General features: G+C 39.9%; 1 protein-coding gene across 1 annotated transcript in view; it reads right to left on the bottom strand.

Moving 5' to 3' along the window:
* Positions 1 to 4,577, bottom strand: part of LOC131985473 (anoctamin-1-like) — a 77,976-nt gene extending 73,399 nt beyond the window's left edge. The window contains exon 1 of the mRNA XM_059350605.1: positions 3,739 to 4,577. Within this exon, the coding sequence (XP_059206588.1) occupies positions 3,739 to 3,808 (70 nt within the window). The 5' untranslated portion in view covers positions 3,809 to 4,577. The remainder of the gene's footprint in view (positions 1 to 3,738) is intronic.
* Between the last annotated feature and the right edge of the window lie 11,689 nt (positions 4,578 to 16,266).

Raw genomic sequence — 16,266 nt, 5'->3', positions numbered from 1 at the left:
CCAGCCTGTAAACAGCAACCCCTTGTGCTCCAAGCAGTACTGCAGCATGACTACTGAGTTAGCTGACCGCAGCTAGCAGGAGTTAGCTTAAATTTGTGTCCAAGTAGAAAGCCAAGAGACATCAGAGGGAAAACCATAAACATTTTCTCCATAAAATATGATCCAATTTCATCAAAATCAGTGACATGGCTGGTAGTGTGTCAGTGCCACAGTCAGAGCCAAATCACACCCACCAACCAACTTAAATAGTGCAGGAACAGGTGTTCAGGGTGCAGAGTGGGAATGACAGCAGCACCATTCTACCTATTACAAGTCAGCATAGGATCAAAATGATTTTGAAACCACAATTTATATTTATAATAGTAATATTGCTTTAATGTCATCTTAAAACTGGTTGTATGACCTTCTGTGCCCTCATACACAGTGCAGTCAGCCTGCCGTACTTTACACTACACACAACATTAACACGATAGTGCCCATTTCTGGAAACTGTGAGTATGACTGTAGTAAGGCCTTCATTCAGTTGAGTTGAGTTGTTTTCCCCTGTGTAACTTACAATTTCTCCTCTTTCCATTTACAAATTAATAATAGTGTTAGAATATGGAAACAGAATATGCCACAAGTGGGTGTAAGGTTCACTGAGACTGGATTTTTAATTTAACAGACTATTCTGTTGTTTTGACAAGTTGGAGACCCTTAAAGATGTAAAACTATGAATTACATTCATTTTGAATAAGTGGACATCAGCATTTAACTGGAGTGTTTGTGTCCACCTGATGAATGTGAGTGAATCATTACTGTTTGTTGCTGGGCAGGTATGGTATTGCACTGTAAATAGAGGATCCATCACAGAGGTCTTTTCTGTAATGAAATCAACTGAAGGTTTAAAAAGTCTCTCTGAAACCACACCATTTGGAAATACTATAAGGTATAGGCAATTTAGCTAATGGGCCCAAATATACAAAACCATTGTGGTCTTTTCAAACAGCACCAGTGGTTGTAAATATTTGAGTGGTAATCTATGGAAGACTGTCTGAATCTCAAGCCGAACTCAAACTCTCTCTCAACCTGGGAAATGTTGGTTCCACAGTGATTTGTACAATTGCTGAGTGGATTTTAAAAGTCTCCTGTTAAAGGGACAGTTCAATCAAACCCAAAAGTATTCATTTTTCCTGTTCATCTATAATGGAAATGGATGGAACTTGGCTTAAATAAATAAGTAAAAAAGTCTAGGAACTAAAACCACCAGCCATACCATCTCTTCATCTAGTCATCTTATAGAGTCCTGTCTCTTTGATAAAGCTGGATATTGCACATGATACCATAGCTGAATATATATACATATATGGAATATACATTTTTATTTTTATTTTACTATTTTACAGTGGGAAACAGTGGCTGGGTTGCCTTTTAGAGCTCCAGAGTTGTGGAGCACAAGTGTCTTGTGTCCCCACAAGAAAAACGACTGCATCAGTTGTTTCTTCAAACACTAAAATGACCTGTGTTCTCTCTGCAGACAACAACTTTTGTGGTGGTGCACATAATGACTGTCATCCCTCAGATGTAGTGCGGTGCTGTTATACTGCCACAGAAGCTCTTAGGGAAAAGGTTGAAGTGGATGGTTGGGCGTGCCAAGTGTATGTGCACTTCACTTCCATGGGTATGAGGACTAGTTAAACCAAAGCTGCCAACAAGGATGCGATTGGGTTTATAAGAAATAAGGCCTTTTTTAGTAGTACCAATTCCAATAAGTACCAATAACATCTTGGCTGTATTTCTTAGAGGCAAGTTTACCTGAAACACTGACACTTACATCGGTCTGTGAACTCTGTAAGGTAATACTGGCTCAGGAGAGGCGACAATGCCTCAGGTGAGGCGTACAGTACACGTGAGAAGACAGTACAGGCTTGTTGTGTTTATACTGATTAAAATACCTGAGGTGAACTTGATGTTACATGTCTGGCTTACCAAGTTTGACTTTGTACAGTACATCAGCCTTCATGTACTGTATTCCTCATATAAAACCAAGCATGTATCCTTCACCAAATGTGTGTTCTATCTGGTTATGCAGAAGGTTAATTTATAACATATTTTATGAGTATTTCATTGCAAGCTTGAAGCACTTTGTGCTGCAGGTGAAAGGTGCTCTGAGCTGATCGCTTGGTACGACCACAGGAAATCCTGTACATTTCCATAAATATTAGAATACATATGTTTTGAGTAATATATAGTGACATAAAACTGATATATTTTGGGCTTTATTATATGTAGTTACAGGTATTATGTGACCACACAACCCTACCCAAGACTTGATATCATCTGCCAAATATCTTGGCAGAAAGCCTAGACAAGCTGGACCCAGTGTGGGTCCTGGATTTGCTTTCACAACATGAAATGTTTTCACTGTAAATTAACATTTATCGTGCAATTAGTTCCCCTGTCTGAATGTGAATCTGGCTATGCACAAACAAAATGATCATTATATTATTTATGTCTTCTTTAATATTCAAAAGTAGTGTGTTAGAATGATTAACATGTTAGGGAAAACATTTTCCAAGGTTAATGGAAAAGTTTCTAATGTGCAAGATAATTAGAGCAGAGCTCATACAGAGATATCCAGTGAGAGATGATACCTTCATGCAAAATACTGGAATAATCATTTGCTTGTTTCCCTGAGAACTAGTACTGGGACACACAATAATGTTTCCAAAGTCACAAATCTAAATACCTGCTACAATATCCTACTGACGAGCTGAAGTCAGTATTAAACCTTGTTACAGAGGGTTAACACTGAATTAAATAACAATCTAAGAGCAAGCATTTGTTTACAGTGTTCTGCAGAAAATGTGATCTGACAGTATTTTGGCACAGCTATCAACTCCAGTTTAAACATGTCAACCACAAATATTCACGTGTGACAAAATATGTTGGCTTTATGCTTCACTGGAAAGAGGTGAACACTTGTTCAGATAAACAGGCATTTCAGCATAGTAGGGGCATAAAACCAACCTTTTTAGTGCTGAAAAAGTTTAAAAATTGAGTCAAATGACCTTAAAATCAACAATGACCATCAACAATCAACAGCTACTCAGAACTTAAGTTACAGTAATATTACATGTCAAAGCTGCATAAATAACTAGCTTACATTAACTATGGATCAAATAACATACAAGGTGTGGCATGTGTTGATGAACACAAGGTTTTGGCTTGAGGACCCAAAACCTTCCTGCTTCGGTCCACTGCTCTCATATATTTCAAGCAACAGCTGCATTTTCTATACCAATCGTAGAAAATATGGTCAGATTAAACCCAGTAATATAAAGTGAAACAAATCTAATCTAAAGTATCCTTTTATGATGATTAAGATTTGGAATAGGTTAAAACAACAAAGGGAATCCTCAATGATCAAATGAGTTACTTTCCTGCATAATATAATGACCATCATGTCTATAGCAGTTAAACCCACCAATGCAACAAGCTAATTTGCAGGACTCCAGGTGTCCCTGATAGATGAGGTCTCCCTCCATACAAACATCTGTATCAGAGCGCCCAGGTGCGCTGTCAGCAGCACCAGTCCACCGAGCCAGCCACAGGGAATTTAAGGACATCAACGAATTTGACAGATGCACATTTTTATATTCTTGCTACGTCTCAACACGCGCACATAAATAATCATCGTCGTCAACATATTCCTGCGTTTCGTGCAAAATGTGTAAAGTGGCATCAAAGCGCTCTTACCGGGCTCCTCTGCACTATCATACTGATTTACGCTCCCGACCAGCTCAACTCCATCTGCCTGTCGCTCCATCGGCTTCTCAGAGGCGCTCTGGGTCCAGATCTACTGTCGCTCTCTGCTGCTAAAGCATCTATCCCCCGGTGTGCTCCGTGAATTCACAGCCGCCCGCGCTGTTGCATGGAAACGCTGGATGGAGAGCTACCACTTATTCATTCTTTTTGGAAAGCTGATAGACTCCTGTCAAACTGTTGTGTCGAATCTGTCAAACTGTTTGTCCAAATGAAGCGACTGGATCTATGTTTTTGTTTTAATATTTATCAGAATGATATGATGAGCCTACTGGGTATACTTAATCTCTAAATAAATACAGTCTAAATGTCATTATCAATCAGAATGAGATTATTATATGTAAAACATCTCGTCCGTGTGTGAGGACGTCGTCTGCCCAAATGAGATGATCCACTCACACACAGCAGAGTGATAACGCGAGGCGAGCTGAACGAAAATCGTGCCAAAACGGTCTAGAATGATGCTGCATTCGAGTCCCAAAGGAAAACAGGGAAATATGGGATGCATGCTTTACCTGACCACAACCCATCTCATTATCATGTGTTGCCCTTGTAGTTCTGTAGTAGATTTTACAGCAGTTCATGTGGTATAATATGAAAAGCTCAAGTGTTTAATGGACCTCTACATCAATCTGTCAATGTTTGTCTATAAAATGATGAAAACATCTATTTGGTTTAGTTAAAATGAGAATAAGATTATTTTTGGTAGATTGTAGGGCGGCATGATTTGGAAAGAAATATCTTATTGTGATTATTTGGACTAATTGTATTGCAATATGATTGATGATATTGGAAGGAATGTTAATATATGTACCATAATTCTCCTTTTCATTTAAAAATATTGAAATCAAAATAGTGTGATTATTTGCAAGGATCTGTCTAACTTTCTTTCGAAATAGGTTGTTTGAAGGAATTACTTTATTACCTTGGCCATTATATGATATGATATGTATTCAGTTTGGTTTGTTATTCAATTGTCAGTCTTATGACAGTCTTTATTTTTTTATTTGCTCCAAGATTCATATGAGGCACATATTCCAAGCAGATTGTTCTCTAAAAGTGCAATAATTTGTGTTCATTTACAAACATGATATTAACAACTGACCTTATTATCAATATAAATATTTTTGATTTATTTTCTTTTTCTCAACTTGGGGTTATTGAAGTTGTTTTTCTTTCATTTTGTTTTTCTCAAATTTTATTTCTTTTTTTTAAATCCACTTGGGTTACTGCCATTGATAAACTTAATGCATGCATGTGCAATGTTAAAATATAATAAAAAATATAATAATTAAACAACCTGTTGAGTAGTGGGTGCATATAAAGAGTTAGAGCATAGAGAGAACATGCTTTAACCATAAGGCGTGTGAGTATTGTTATGTCCTATTGGATATGAATGCAGCTTTGCTCTCGAGCATCACTGCGCCAGCTGGTGCCGCCCACTCGAGCTGGGGTCTCCAGTAGGCGCGAGGGATCAGAGCGCACGGGCGAATGCTGTAGTGGTCTCGCGTAAAATCACAGCAAAGAGAGAATAAAGGACACATCAAATCACAAGTCCTCCTGAAATATCACTATGATGACTTCACACGTTAGCAACACTAAATGATCAATTCAAATCAAAATTATATTCATTTAGCTGCTTAAGTGAAGAGTTCGCTGGGAGAGTAGAGCCACACGATGTCCCTAATATCTGCAGGTATATGTCCCAACAACGACAAAAAGAAATATTTCCTTCCCCAAACTGTTTTTTTTTTTGTTGTTGTTGTTGTTGTTTTTTTGTGTGTGTATACGCACAACTATCTTTTACACTGCATGTCTGCCGGCTGTCAGTTTCGAGAACTGCCTGGTGAGAGCCGGCGCTTATGGGGAAATATGGATAGCGCATTGCATTCATACTACAAATCAGCCAGGCATGAAATCAATAATGAGCATTTGCCAGGTGCAACATAATATCTGCAGTATTCCCCGACTATTAGTCATGGATCAACCGATGAATTGGCATCGCTCCGCTAAATGAATCACACTTGGAACCTACTCGTCCATGCTGCGCCTCGGGACGCAGCGCGTCATCCAGGCTTCACCTGAGCGCCTGAAGGAGAACCTCAACTATTTACCAAATTATCATTTTTATACAGTCAAAAGCGCTCATATTTACTTTATTCGTGTTAATTAAGGTGCAACATAAATAATTAGACGTGCAGATTAGATATGTCATCTTCGTATACACGCAGAACAAATGAATGAAAGAAGAGCAAACAAGTGCAAGTGGTTTCGGGTTAATTAAAAGAGAAGTTTAGCAAATTAATATTTACCTTTTCTCCGGAGTTAAACAGAAGCCGTTTGGGTAGAAGGTAGAAAGGAATAAGTGCGGGTATTAGCCAGGTAACACTTCCCACTCACCTGAGTGCAGATGGGGTGGAGGAGGAAGTGCTTCTGGCCTCCTCAGGTAGAGTCTCTCCTCCCACGCAGCCGCTCTGGGAGAGCGTGAAGTCATTGGTGGGTTATGCAACGTGACAATGTAAAGACACGGCACTGCTGATTGGTCAGGAGCTCAAAGATAACATAAATCTACAATACATATCCTGTAAAATCCGGACCTGTCCATCTGACTTTATTTTTGTGATCTGATGTGTGCACCTATTTCTTATCTTTCTCTTTTCTTAATGGCAACATGATTTGAGCCAAGCCTATAGGGAGTCTCCTCAGGTGAGACAGACATTCCCACACAGGCATGTGTGGACTTGCAATAGACTGCCAGTAAGTTCCCCCACACACATTCACACACATTCACACACAGACACACACACACACACACACACACACACACACACACACACACACACACACACACACTGTATTCACTCTGAAGACATAAAAAGTTGTTCAAATTGAAACAGAATTCACGGGAAAAAGCAAGCCTTTTGAAGAGCAGGTCCAGTTCAAATGTGGGAAATATTTGTTTTGCCTGCAAGCGTCTGGCATTCAGTACATGGCAGATCAGAATCTGCCTGAGCAAACTGATCAAACAACAATAAGGCTCCTGTGTGTGTGTGTGTTTTCCTACCAAATGTTTCAACAACACTCATTATACATTCAAAGTGTGCCTCTGTTTGCACGCTGTCATCTGAGAACACAAGTGGGGCTTTCACACCTATACCTGTTCCCTTATACTGTATGAAAATATGGCAATTAATTGAAGTGACCATATTGGTCTGGAAACTGATCTGCATCCCTCAGACATCAGATTCAGCGATATTACAAAAGCTATACTGGATCAGCACCAGTCGATTATTGGAAATATATTGACGGAAATGAACATTATGATGATTAATATCAATCCTGGCAATAACAGCTGTAGTAGCATCTGTAGTAACAGTAGTGTAAGTTCTTTCATCAGCAGTAGTTGCAGTCGTAGTAAAGAATAGCTTTGGGAGTAGCAGTATTAGTGGTAATAGGAGTAATTAAAATAGTTGTAGTTGTACTACTACTACTACTGCTACTACTACTACTACCAGGTATTGTATTGTTATTACTGTTACTACTACCTATTTCTACAGATTATATTTCGCAGGACCACTTCTAGACTTTCGGGGTCCATAATCAGGATTTGGTTCAGGGCGCCCTGACTTCACATGGCACGAAATTAACTTGTGTATTAGACTAAAAACAAAATGACCTATAAGCAGCAACACCAGGTTTAAAAAGAACACAGTAAATCCAGCATTACTTAGTTTCACTGTCGTGTTGTTTTGTCGTTTATATTCTGTTATTGTATTGCTTAATCGGTAGGTAATGGGTAGGTGAGTAGTTACTAACACTGTAACAGGTGTTACTGCTACTGCTGCTGCTAGTAAGTTGTGATGGCAAAAGTAGTGATAGCGGTTAAAGTGGCAGTTTCAGCATTGACTAGTAGAAGTAGTCTAAGTAGGCTAGTTGCGATCATTATGGTAGCAGAAGAAGTTGCAGTATTATTACTTGTCATAGTAGAGATAGTGGTAGTAGCAGTAATTGCTTAAATTGTGTGCTAGTTGTAGTTAACCTAGTAGTAACAGAAGCATTGCTTGTGAGAGTATCAGTAATGGTAGTAATAGTAGCACTCAAAATGGTAGCAGTAGAGGTTGCACCAGTAGTAATTGTAGTAGTAGTAGTGGTAGTAGAGATAGTAGCAGTAGCAGAAAATGGTTGAATTGTGATAATAGCTGCAGTAGTGGTAGTCATATTAAAATTGTAAGACGTGTAGCCTATTGCTACTGCTCCCGGTGCAATTACTACCACTACTATTTCTACTTCTTCATATGTTACAGCTACTACTGCTGCAGTGATAAAAGTTTATGGAAGGTGACATAGTAGTAACTACTTGGACAGGCCACAAGAATTTTCTGTTGTTTGTCTAAGCATGAAAGACATCCTCAGTCTGAGCCAAAGTTAAGGATATGTGTGGAATTTTACATGAACTTAAAGTCTAATAAAATAAATGGCCCACAAGGAACTGATGGATTGTAGGTGGGTGTCCCTGGAGGAGCTGGAAAAGGTGTGTCTTAAAGGTAGCATGGCTGCATTTAGGGTATATTCATGCTGACAGTCAGTCATACAGACCTAGTTAATCCATAATATAATACAGAAAGATTTCAGAAAGTAACAAAACATCACTGTGGTGAAAATCAACAGAGAGAAATTCTGCTGTCAGGCAGCTTTGGTGTGTTTTGTAACCTGCTCTGCTTGCTTCTTCACACACAGTGGCAAATCAAAACCAGGGAGTGCTGTTTGCAAAATATTTCCCAAATGGGTGTCAGTGTGGACACAGGTGGGGGAGTGAAATTCAAGCCTCCCCAGTTCTGCAGGTAAGGGCCACAGCAGGACATGGTCTGAGGGAAGGGAATTGAGCGTTTGCATGGGCTTAGTTCACCTATTGTGTTTCTCACTAATACCTAGACTTTCATAGCCCTGGGTGTTGTTTTACACACCACACCCATACCTTGCAGAAGACTCACAATGCAGCTCAGGGTTGATGGTTGCCACCACAGAAATACAATCTTTTTTTCTCTGTGTAGAACTTTACATCAACATAAAAAAAATATTAGTAATGTTGTTTATTTCGTTTAAGAATGCAGATCAGAAACAAAGTTACCAAAAAGCAGGCAAGAAAAGTTGAAATAAACTCTGAAAAGATCATACATTAATCTACTGCTATGTATAGGGTTGCTAATAGCACACTTCGAAAAGGTCACAGCTCTATACCGCTCTTCACCCAACATAAGCACTCTCAGGTTTACCTGTGAGTGTATACATCGTCCCACACATGCATATTTTCAAGAAAAGTCTTTGGTCCTGTTGTCACTACAGGGATGTAGAGTATATTCCACCCTATGAGTCATCATAGCTGTTAACATGTTCACTAATGTTGATGCATTGAGCCACTGCTGAAATTGAGAGTTGTAAAATTTAAACCGGTTCTGGTGAAAGAGGGAGCAGTTATGTAAATTACAGCACAATGCTGTCAGTGTAAGGGACTCCATAGAAAGTATTATTTGCGTTTCAGCTGAACAGCAGCTGATTTATACACACCTTACTTAGCATCGCATCTCCCCGCGCCTCTTCCCTGCCAGTAAGTGTAAGAGTGCGCTTTGCTTAAGGAGTAATCTCCTCCAGGGTGGAGCCTGGATGGAAACCCATTCATTGCAACAGCCTCTCGAACACAGAATATCAGTTCGGTTGTGAATCTTCACTATACTTTTTCGAAGACATTGTCCAAAGTTTTTGCATGTCTAAGTGTAACATTACATAATGTGAAACTGTGTCATTGTGTAATTCTCGCACAAGTTAAAATGATGGATGTATTATAAGAACTGGATACCAAACCTAAAGATGACGCCTATTTAGTCCAATGGGGATTGCTCAACTGATTTACTGATTTTAAGTTTTCTGGCTTCAGTGTTTACTTCCTGGTCATGCGGCTCACTGAATTTAAGCAATCCAATGTCTCTCTTAAACCCCAATGAATCCAAAATTCATAATAGTAAGAGGCATAATTGATCTTGTTTGCAGTTCTTAGTGTCCGATCAACAGTTTTACAGATGTCTCTTTTATAATGATGATTTGTGGGGATAATATAAGGGTATTTTACTATGCAATACTTCAAATGGCAAGTGAGGGAAAAATCCTCTTGTATTCCACAATTCTACATGTCATTTAGCAGAGGCTTTTATACAAAGCGATGTACATTTGATAACACATCAATGAGTGACATGGTCCTGCCACAACAAGAGTTACACATTACACCTTTAAAGTGCATTAGTCACCATATAAACAACAGTATTGGTTGATTTTGAATGAAGATTGTTGTCTCTCAAAAGCAAAGGCAGAGGTGATAGTGTCACAAAACCTCTTAGGATTGACGTTAGGTTCCGTGGTTGTGCGTACAAGCGTGCAGAGTCTAGAGACTGTAGACTGTTTCCCATTGCCTCTTGACACTCAATATTAGTTTCTCTTAACCAAGACAAATCTGAATATCTAAGTACAGTAGCATCGTGAGGAAAAGCTGAAACATCCATATTTTTCTCAGCAAATAAGGCCATTTATGAGGGAAGGCATCATACACATAGACTTGAAGAGCGGACACTTCTTGCTCACTTCTGTGTGCTCACATCTGTGTGCTCACATCTTCTCACCACAGAACAAATTGTGCTCTGGACCTTTGGTGGACAAGTGAGGGGGAATATTTGGACCAGTAACAAATCAATACTGTGCTTCTGACCTCAGTGTGTGTGCTGTATTTCTGCCAGGGACCTCTGAATGTGAAATGTTCCGTTTTTAGTCTTTTTATTCAGTGTGCCTTTCAGTTGAGTGCTTTCATTTTTACCCTCAGTGGTTCAAAGATTCCCAACTGTCACCCATTGAAACATAAGATCATTGTTTTGTGCTGGTTCTAAACACAGTGAATAGACACATGGAAACTGATACTGCCACGTTTTTTAAATCTGTAGTGTGATAAAGTATGTGCATTATTTTGTGCCTGAGTTTCACCTCTGAATCACGAGCTTGCTTTACCTACAGAAGAGCAATTGGCTTATACATCTGTGTAGGTTTTAATTTACTCGTAAAAGTTTGGCTTTGAGTTTACTGTTGACTATTGTCTTTTATGACTTGAAAACCCAAATGTGTTCATCCTCTTCAACTTCTTGAGGATGTAAACGTCCGTGACTGACCTTCCATCTTTCAGGGGCTGTGGCAGGCTTGGTGGTCAAGATACGGAGAAGATAATAAATAAATATTATACATGGTTTCATATGAAACTAGAAGACTGAAGAAGTGCATTGGTACCAACCATGGCATGATCTTGTCACGAAGGACTGCATAGGCAAGCATTTCTAAAGGTATTTCTTAGCAGCGCCAGGGGTTAGTTATAGCTAGCTAATTAAGGCATCGGTAGGCTAACTCACAAAAGAACATTACCAAACCCAAAGTAAAGAGCTTTTTAAGTTAACCATCACAGTTAATCAAACAGAATTCTGGGTTGAAGTTTAACCTACTGGACTTGCCATCATAGTTTTCCAAGCCTTTTCCCAACTTGGTCAAGACCCCTTGGCGTCACTTTGTTGCACTGGGAACCCCAATGTGTTAAACTATGATTCTCCACTGTGGTCACAGTTCTAAAAATGTGGAACACTACTTGGTTATGTCAAGGCAACAAATCCACTTAGTTACAGTAAGGGAAAAGATCATGGTTAAGCCAAAAAATAAACACTTTTGTTCTGCAACTTAAGAAGTCAGTGAAAATACTTCAAAATTGACAGACATGATGCGAACAGCGGTTTCCTGGGTGAAAGTCAGGTGTTTATATTACTCACCCATACACAATGTCCTCCATTCATGAACTCCTTCGCCCCAGACTTCCTGGACACTTCTTATGAGCATCTGATATTTAAGACAGTAGATTTACATTTCAGCTAGCTGAAAGCCCACTGCTTTAAAGGGTGGCTTGTACATCAGTTTCAGATGCCAAAGGCCGTCAAAAAGGGTGGTGATTTAATGGTTTAATTGGTAAAATTGGTCCTGGTAAAATTGGTGAGTACAATGTTACAAGCTTAAAAAAAGGCTGAAAGAAACTATACTTCTCCTTCAAGCCTGGATGTCTCCTTCATGGAACAATGATTGTCAAAAGACAACTATCAATTTCAAGGAAGAAGTGGAAAGAATCCAGAGGCGAGTGCTAGCATGTTGCAGACATGGAACTTTAGTATTGGCTTTACCACAGTCAGTGTGGCTGTATTTACCCAGATCTCTCATGTTGACACTGTCCTGGTCTTAGATTTAATTTCTTCATACAAAATAACAAAGGATGCAAAGAGAATGTTTGCACGGGAAATGGGCTCTTTCAGATCAGGCAAAGGCTTATTTGTCTAGTTTTATTAAGTGTCTGAAGATAACGACCTGCTCCATGTCATCTTTACTATCAACAAACACTGCTAGCGATGGAAACACAGCAGAGGAAATACTAAGCAGCTCAAATCCTGCTGCTGTGCTAGGGTTAGGTGGCCTCACTGGTTGCTGGAGTTTTAGCAGTGTCTGATTTTAATGTTATGAATTATGTTACGTCATTTCTGCCTTGTGAAATAACAAGTAACGATAGCTAACATTACCATGCTAACTTCCCATTAGATACAGCTATTGCAGCTAACATTTCAAACTAATTCAATTGTTTAATAACCCAGCGCTGTTATCTGTGGTCCAAACAATCATCCTAAAATAACTTAACGGCATTTTGAATGTTTATGGCAACTTTATATAAAATTGTTAAATGAAATGTAATGATCTCTTTGACTTCTGGCTACTGATTCAAAAAATAATTACTAAAGTTTTAAACTACATCATCTGAGTGTGTGTGTGTGTGTGTGTGTGTGTGTGTGTGTGTGTGTGTGTGTGTGTTTGAAGTCTTTAAAAAAGCTTCGAAAGCAGCAGCCACCAGATGACACACACACACAGACAGAGTGGGGGGTGGGAGAGAGAAGGGACCCCTAACCCTGCTTCTGATGATCTATAACTACCATTTCCTGTTGTGACTCTGAAGAGCAAACTGTCTTAGAGCTGCAATATTGAAACATCTCTGACATGAAACAAACAGTCATTTAAACAGAAATCTGTCTGCGACCCTGTATGTTCATCCCTTAATCGCCTGTTTGCATCAAACCGGTATTTCCAGTGATGTTGCAATGTTGTGGGGTATATATTTACGTACCATTACTGCAGGTGTGTAGGTGTGGTGCAATAGTTTGGCAAGAGGTAAGGAAAGATCATTCGAGGATGCATTGATAACTGTCATTTTAGCAGCCAAGAGTGTGAGCAGCATTACATATAGCTATATATAGCTATATAGCTAACATTACACTTAGTTACTTTTTTCCCTAAAACATGCTGGAGCCCACCCTCCTGGTTTTTGGAAGTAAATGATACTACAAATGACTGGTATTACACTGCTCAAGTTGTGTGAGTTTGAAACTGCTTGTTTTGATTAATTTTGCTGTATAGGGAAAAGAGAAGTAATTCCTTTAGCACCCAACTGTGCAGTTGCCCTTAGCGTATTATACCATCTTTCAGGTCATTGTTTTGATTTTAGGGCACCCCATGATTCCGTTTTGTTTCAGTTTCACAGCTCTCATCAAGCGCTAGGGTCTGATAAACCCACTGTACACTACCTGGAGGATTAAGGAGCTTATTTCCCTCAGTTAGAGACCAAAAGCAGAGCTAGAAGGAAAGTGAATATTGACTTTCAGTACATTCATCAGGTGTTAAAAAATATCACTCCAAATAAATGACAATGTGCTGGAATAAAAATTATCTGAGACAGTACTGTCTACTGAGACAGTAGATCAGCAGGAAACTCTGTTTACTTAAATGTTCAGGCAAAATGTCAAAACCGGGAGATCAGTCAAGACAGGCAAACAAATCTGAGAAGGGGCAGGCAGGTTCAGAACAGGTGGATCAGGCAATAACAGACTAGGATACGTTGGGAGGCTTGGTGAAAACACAAGACCATCTGGCAGAGAACAAGTGGAAGTGGGCCAGTATAAATACAGGGGAACTAATGAGGGAATGGCCTGCAGGTGAAGAGATGAGCAGGGAAACCCAGGTGAAGGGAATGAACTGATTGCCTGGCAAATGGGAGTGGCATGATCTGAAATGACAGGGGAGTTAGGCTGCGTTCAGACTGCAGGCGAATCTGATTCAAATCAGATTCCTACTCAAATCCGATTTTTAGGGCTGACTGTCCACACTGTTTTTAGCAAGTGTCCAAATCGGATATGGCTCTGTTCAGACTGGGCCCCATTATTGACTGATCTGACAGGTTGCTGTAGTAACGGCGTCAGAGCGTCTGACCCCGTTACGACGTCAGACGTCATATAATTGCGACGGCGACAAGAACTAAAACAACAAACATGATGGAGGCAGGTCACCTCAGTATATTGGCCTTATCACTGTCCAGTAGAGGTGCAGAACATCTCAGACGCACCAGGGGAGAAACCGGGCAGATGGACGCCCCCCGTGCCGGTGGACACCTCGTCTCCGCGCTGCCGGCACTACGCGTGCTGCGTAGAGTGACGTCACGGACAGTCAAAACCGATCTGAGTGTTTGGAGCGGTTCAGACTGAGACTCATCTGTCCAAATGCAATTTGAAACTACCTTCCGAAGGTGGTTTCGATCCGGTCTGCAAAAATCGGATTTCATGTGATTTGTGACTGTTCAGACTTCAAAAGAAACATCCAGTTCCAATCTGGATGGGCTAAAAATCGGATTTTGGCTGGCAGTCTGAATGAGGCCTTAATGATATGGCATGAAAACAAAATTAACGGAATATAACTAAGAGTTGCTGGAAACCCTGACAATTCCAAATTAAACTTTGGAAGAGTGTGCCTAAGAAACATCATCTTCTTATTCTTATTCATCTGTTTTCTTTAACTAAAAGCTAAAATCATATTTTCATAAACAAGAGGAAGAAAAGCTCTGTTGCATGTCTGCACCGTACTTCTGTTCCAGCCATGCAAAACACATATCAATACGGGCCTCCAGTCTTCCTTATTTTTGACATTGATAGGAAACTACAGTGACTCTGCAAAAAGTATGTAACACACAATTGTTTTTATTAGAACTAGACAATTTCCCCTTTGGCTTTCTGTACACTGTGTGGACTGAAGCACAAAAGAGGAAAGTTCTTCTGCATTTTATCTAATAGATGCCAGTTCCTGTAACTTGATTCAATCATATTGCTATATGAAAGTCAGCCATAGAAACATGTGTTAGTGACCTCTGTAAGAAAAATCACATTTGTTACATCACTTTTTAAATCACTTCTACCAATTTAATATCTTATTTTACTATGTTTTTTTTTTTACTACATGTCTTTTTCTTCCATTTATCTTGATCTCTAACCGAACTATAAACATCAGTGACGGATGACTGGTAACACTAATATTAGTCCTGGTTGCCATATTTAGCATCAGTGTGAACAGGACCTCGGTCAAGCAGCCCTCCTCACACCAGTGTCCCCAGCAAAAATAACTCCATTAACTGTTTCCCATGCACCATCCTCTCCGCTTCCTGTTGTCCCCCCACGCCTCCAAACACACACTCTCTAGCTCTCTGTCTATTTGACACACGCACACGCACATGCACACACACGCACACGCGCACACACACACACACACACACACACACACACACACACACACACACACTTCCTGTCATGACAAGGCTGAAAATTAAAACAGGCTGTTAGTTTGGACCCCTCCACAGCCCGACAGTGAGATTAGATTTTCTCACAGTCTTAATAGAAAGACAGTGGCAGTCTATAGTATTGGCATACAACTCTTTTTTTAAACTAAAAACAAAACAAGGATGCCCGGATATAATGGTCTGTTTATTTTTTTCCCTACATGCAACCTCTAAATCACACCCTAAAGGCAAAGTTACTGACAGCAAATAAAACACAGACTTGTTTAATCATGTATGTGTGCATAGCCCTGTTTGTGTGTGTGGGTGTGTGAAGAGGGTGCAATCAATCCTCACTCAGGGTTTACAGGAGTTGTTGTCAGCAGTGCAAGCATGTCAAGACCTGACAGTGGTACACAGAAGGGCCAATATGGGGCCCATTAGCTTACATTATGAAATGCCCATCCAGAGGGAATGTAGAACTAACACACATGAAAAATACATTGAATATATGGTGTTGGAATATGTGTCTTACTTAAAGTTTTGCGCAGCAATTCTTATGGTAAGATGACACATGATGTCTTAGGATCCCAGTCTGTCCGGTAATCTCACTCCTGTTTTCCCTCAGTCCCTTTTCCCTCATGTGTTTCTGTCTGTGTCTGTGGGTGTGCCTTGGTGGGTGGGTGTGTGTGTGCGCTTGCCTCTTCCTCCTCGAGTCACTCTCCGCCTGCGCTAGAGAAATAAAATTTGACTTGACT

This window comes from Centropristis striata, chromosome 2 (assembly GCF_030273125.1).
Source record: "Centropristis striata isolate RG_2023a ecotype Rhode Island chromosome 2, C.striata_1.0, whole genome shotgun sequence".
Lineage (NCBI taxonomy): Eukaryota > Metazoa > Chordata > Actinopteri > Perciformes > Serranidae > Centropristis > Centropristis striata.
Note: the sequence above shows the minus strand (reverse complement) of the source record. Positions and strands in the feature narration are given on the sequence as shown.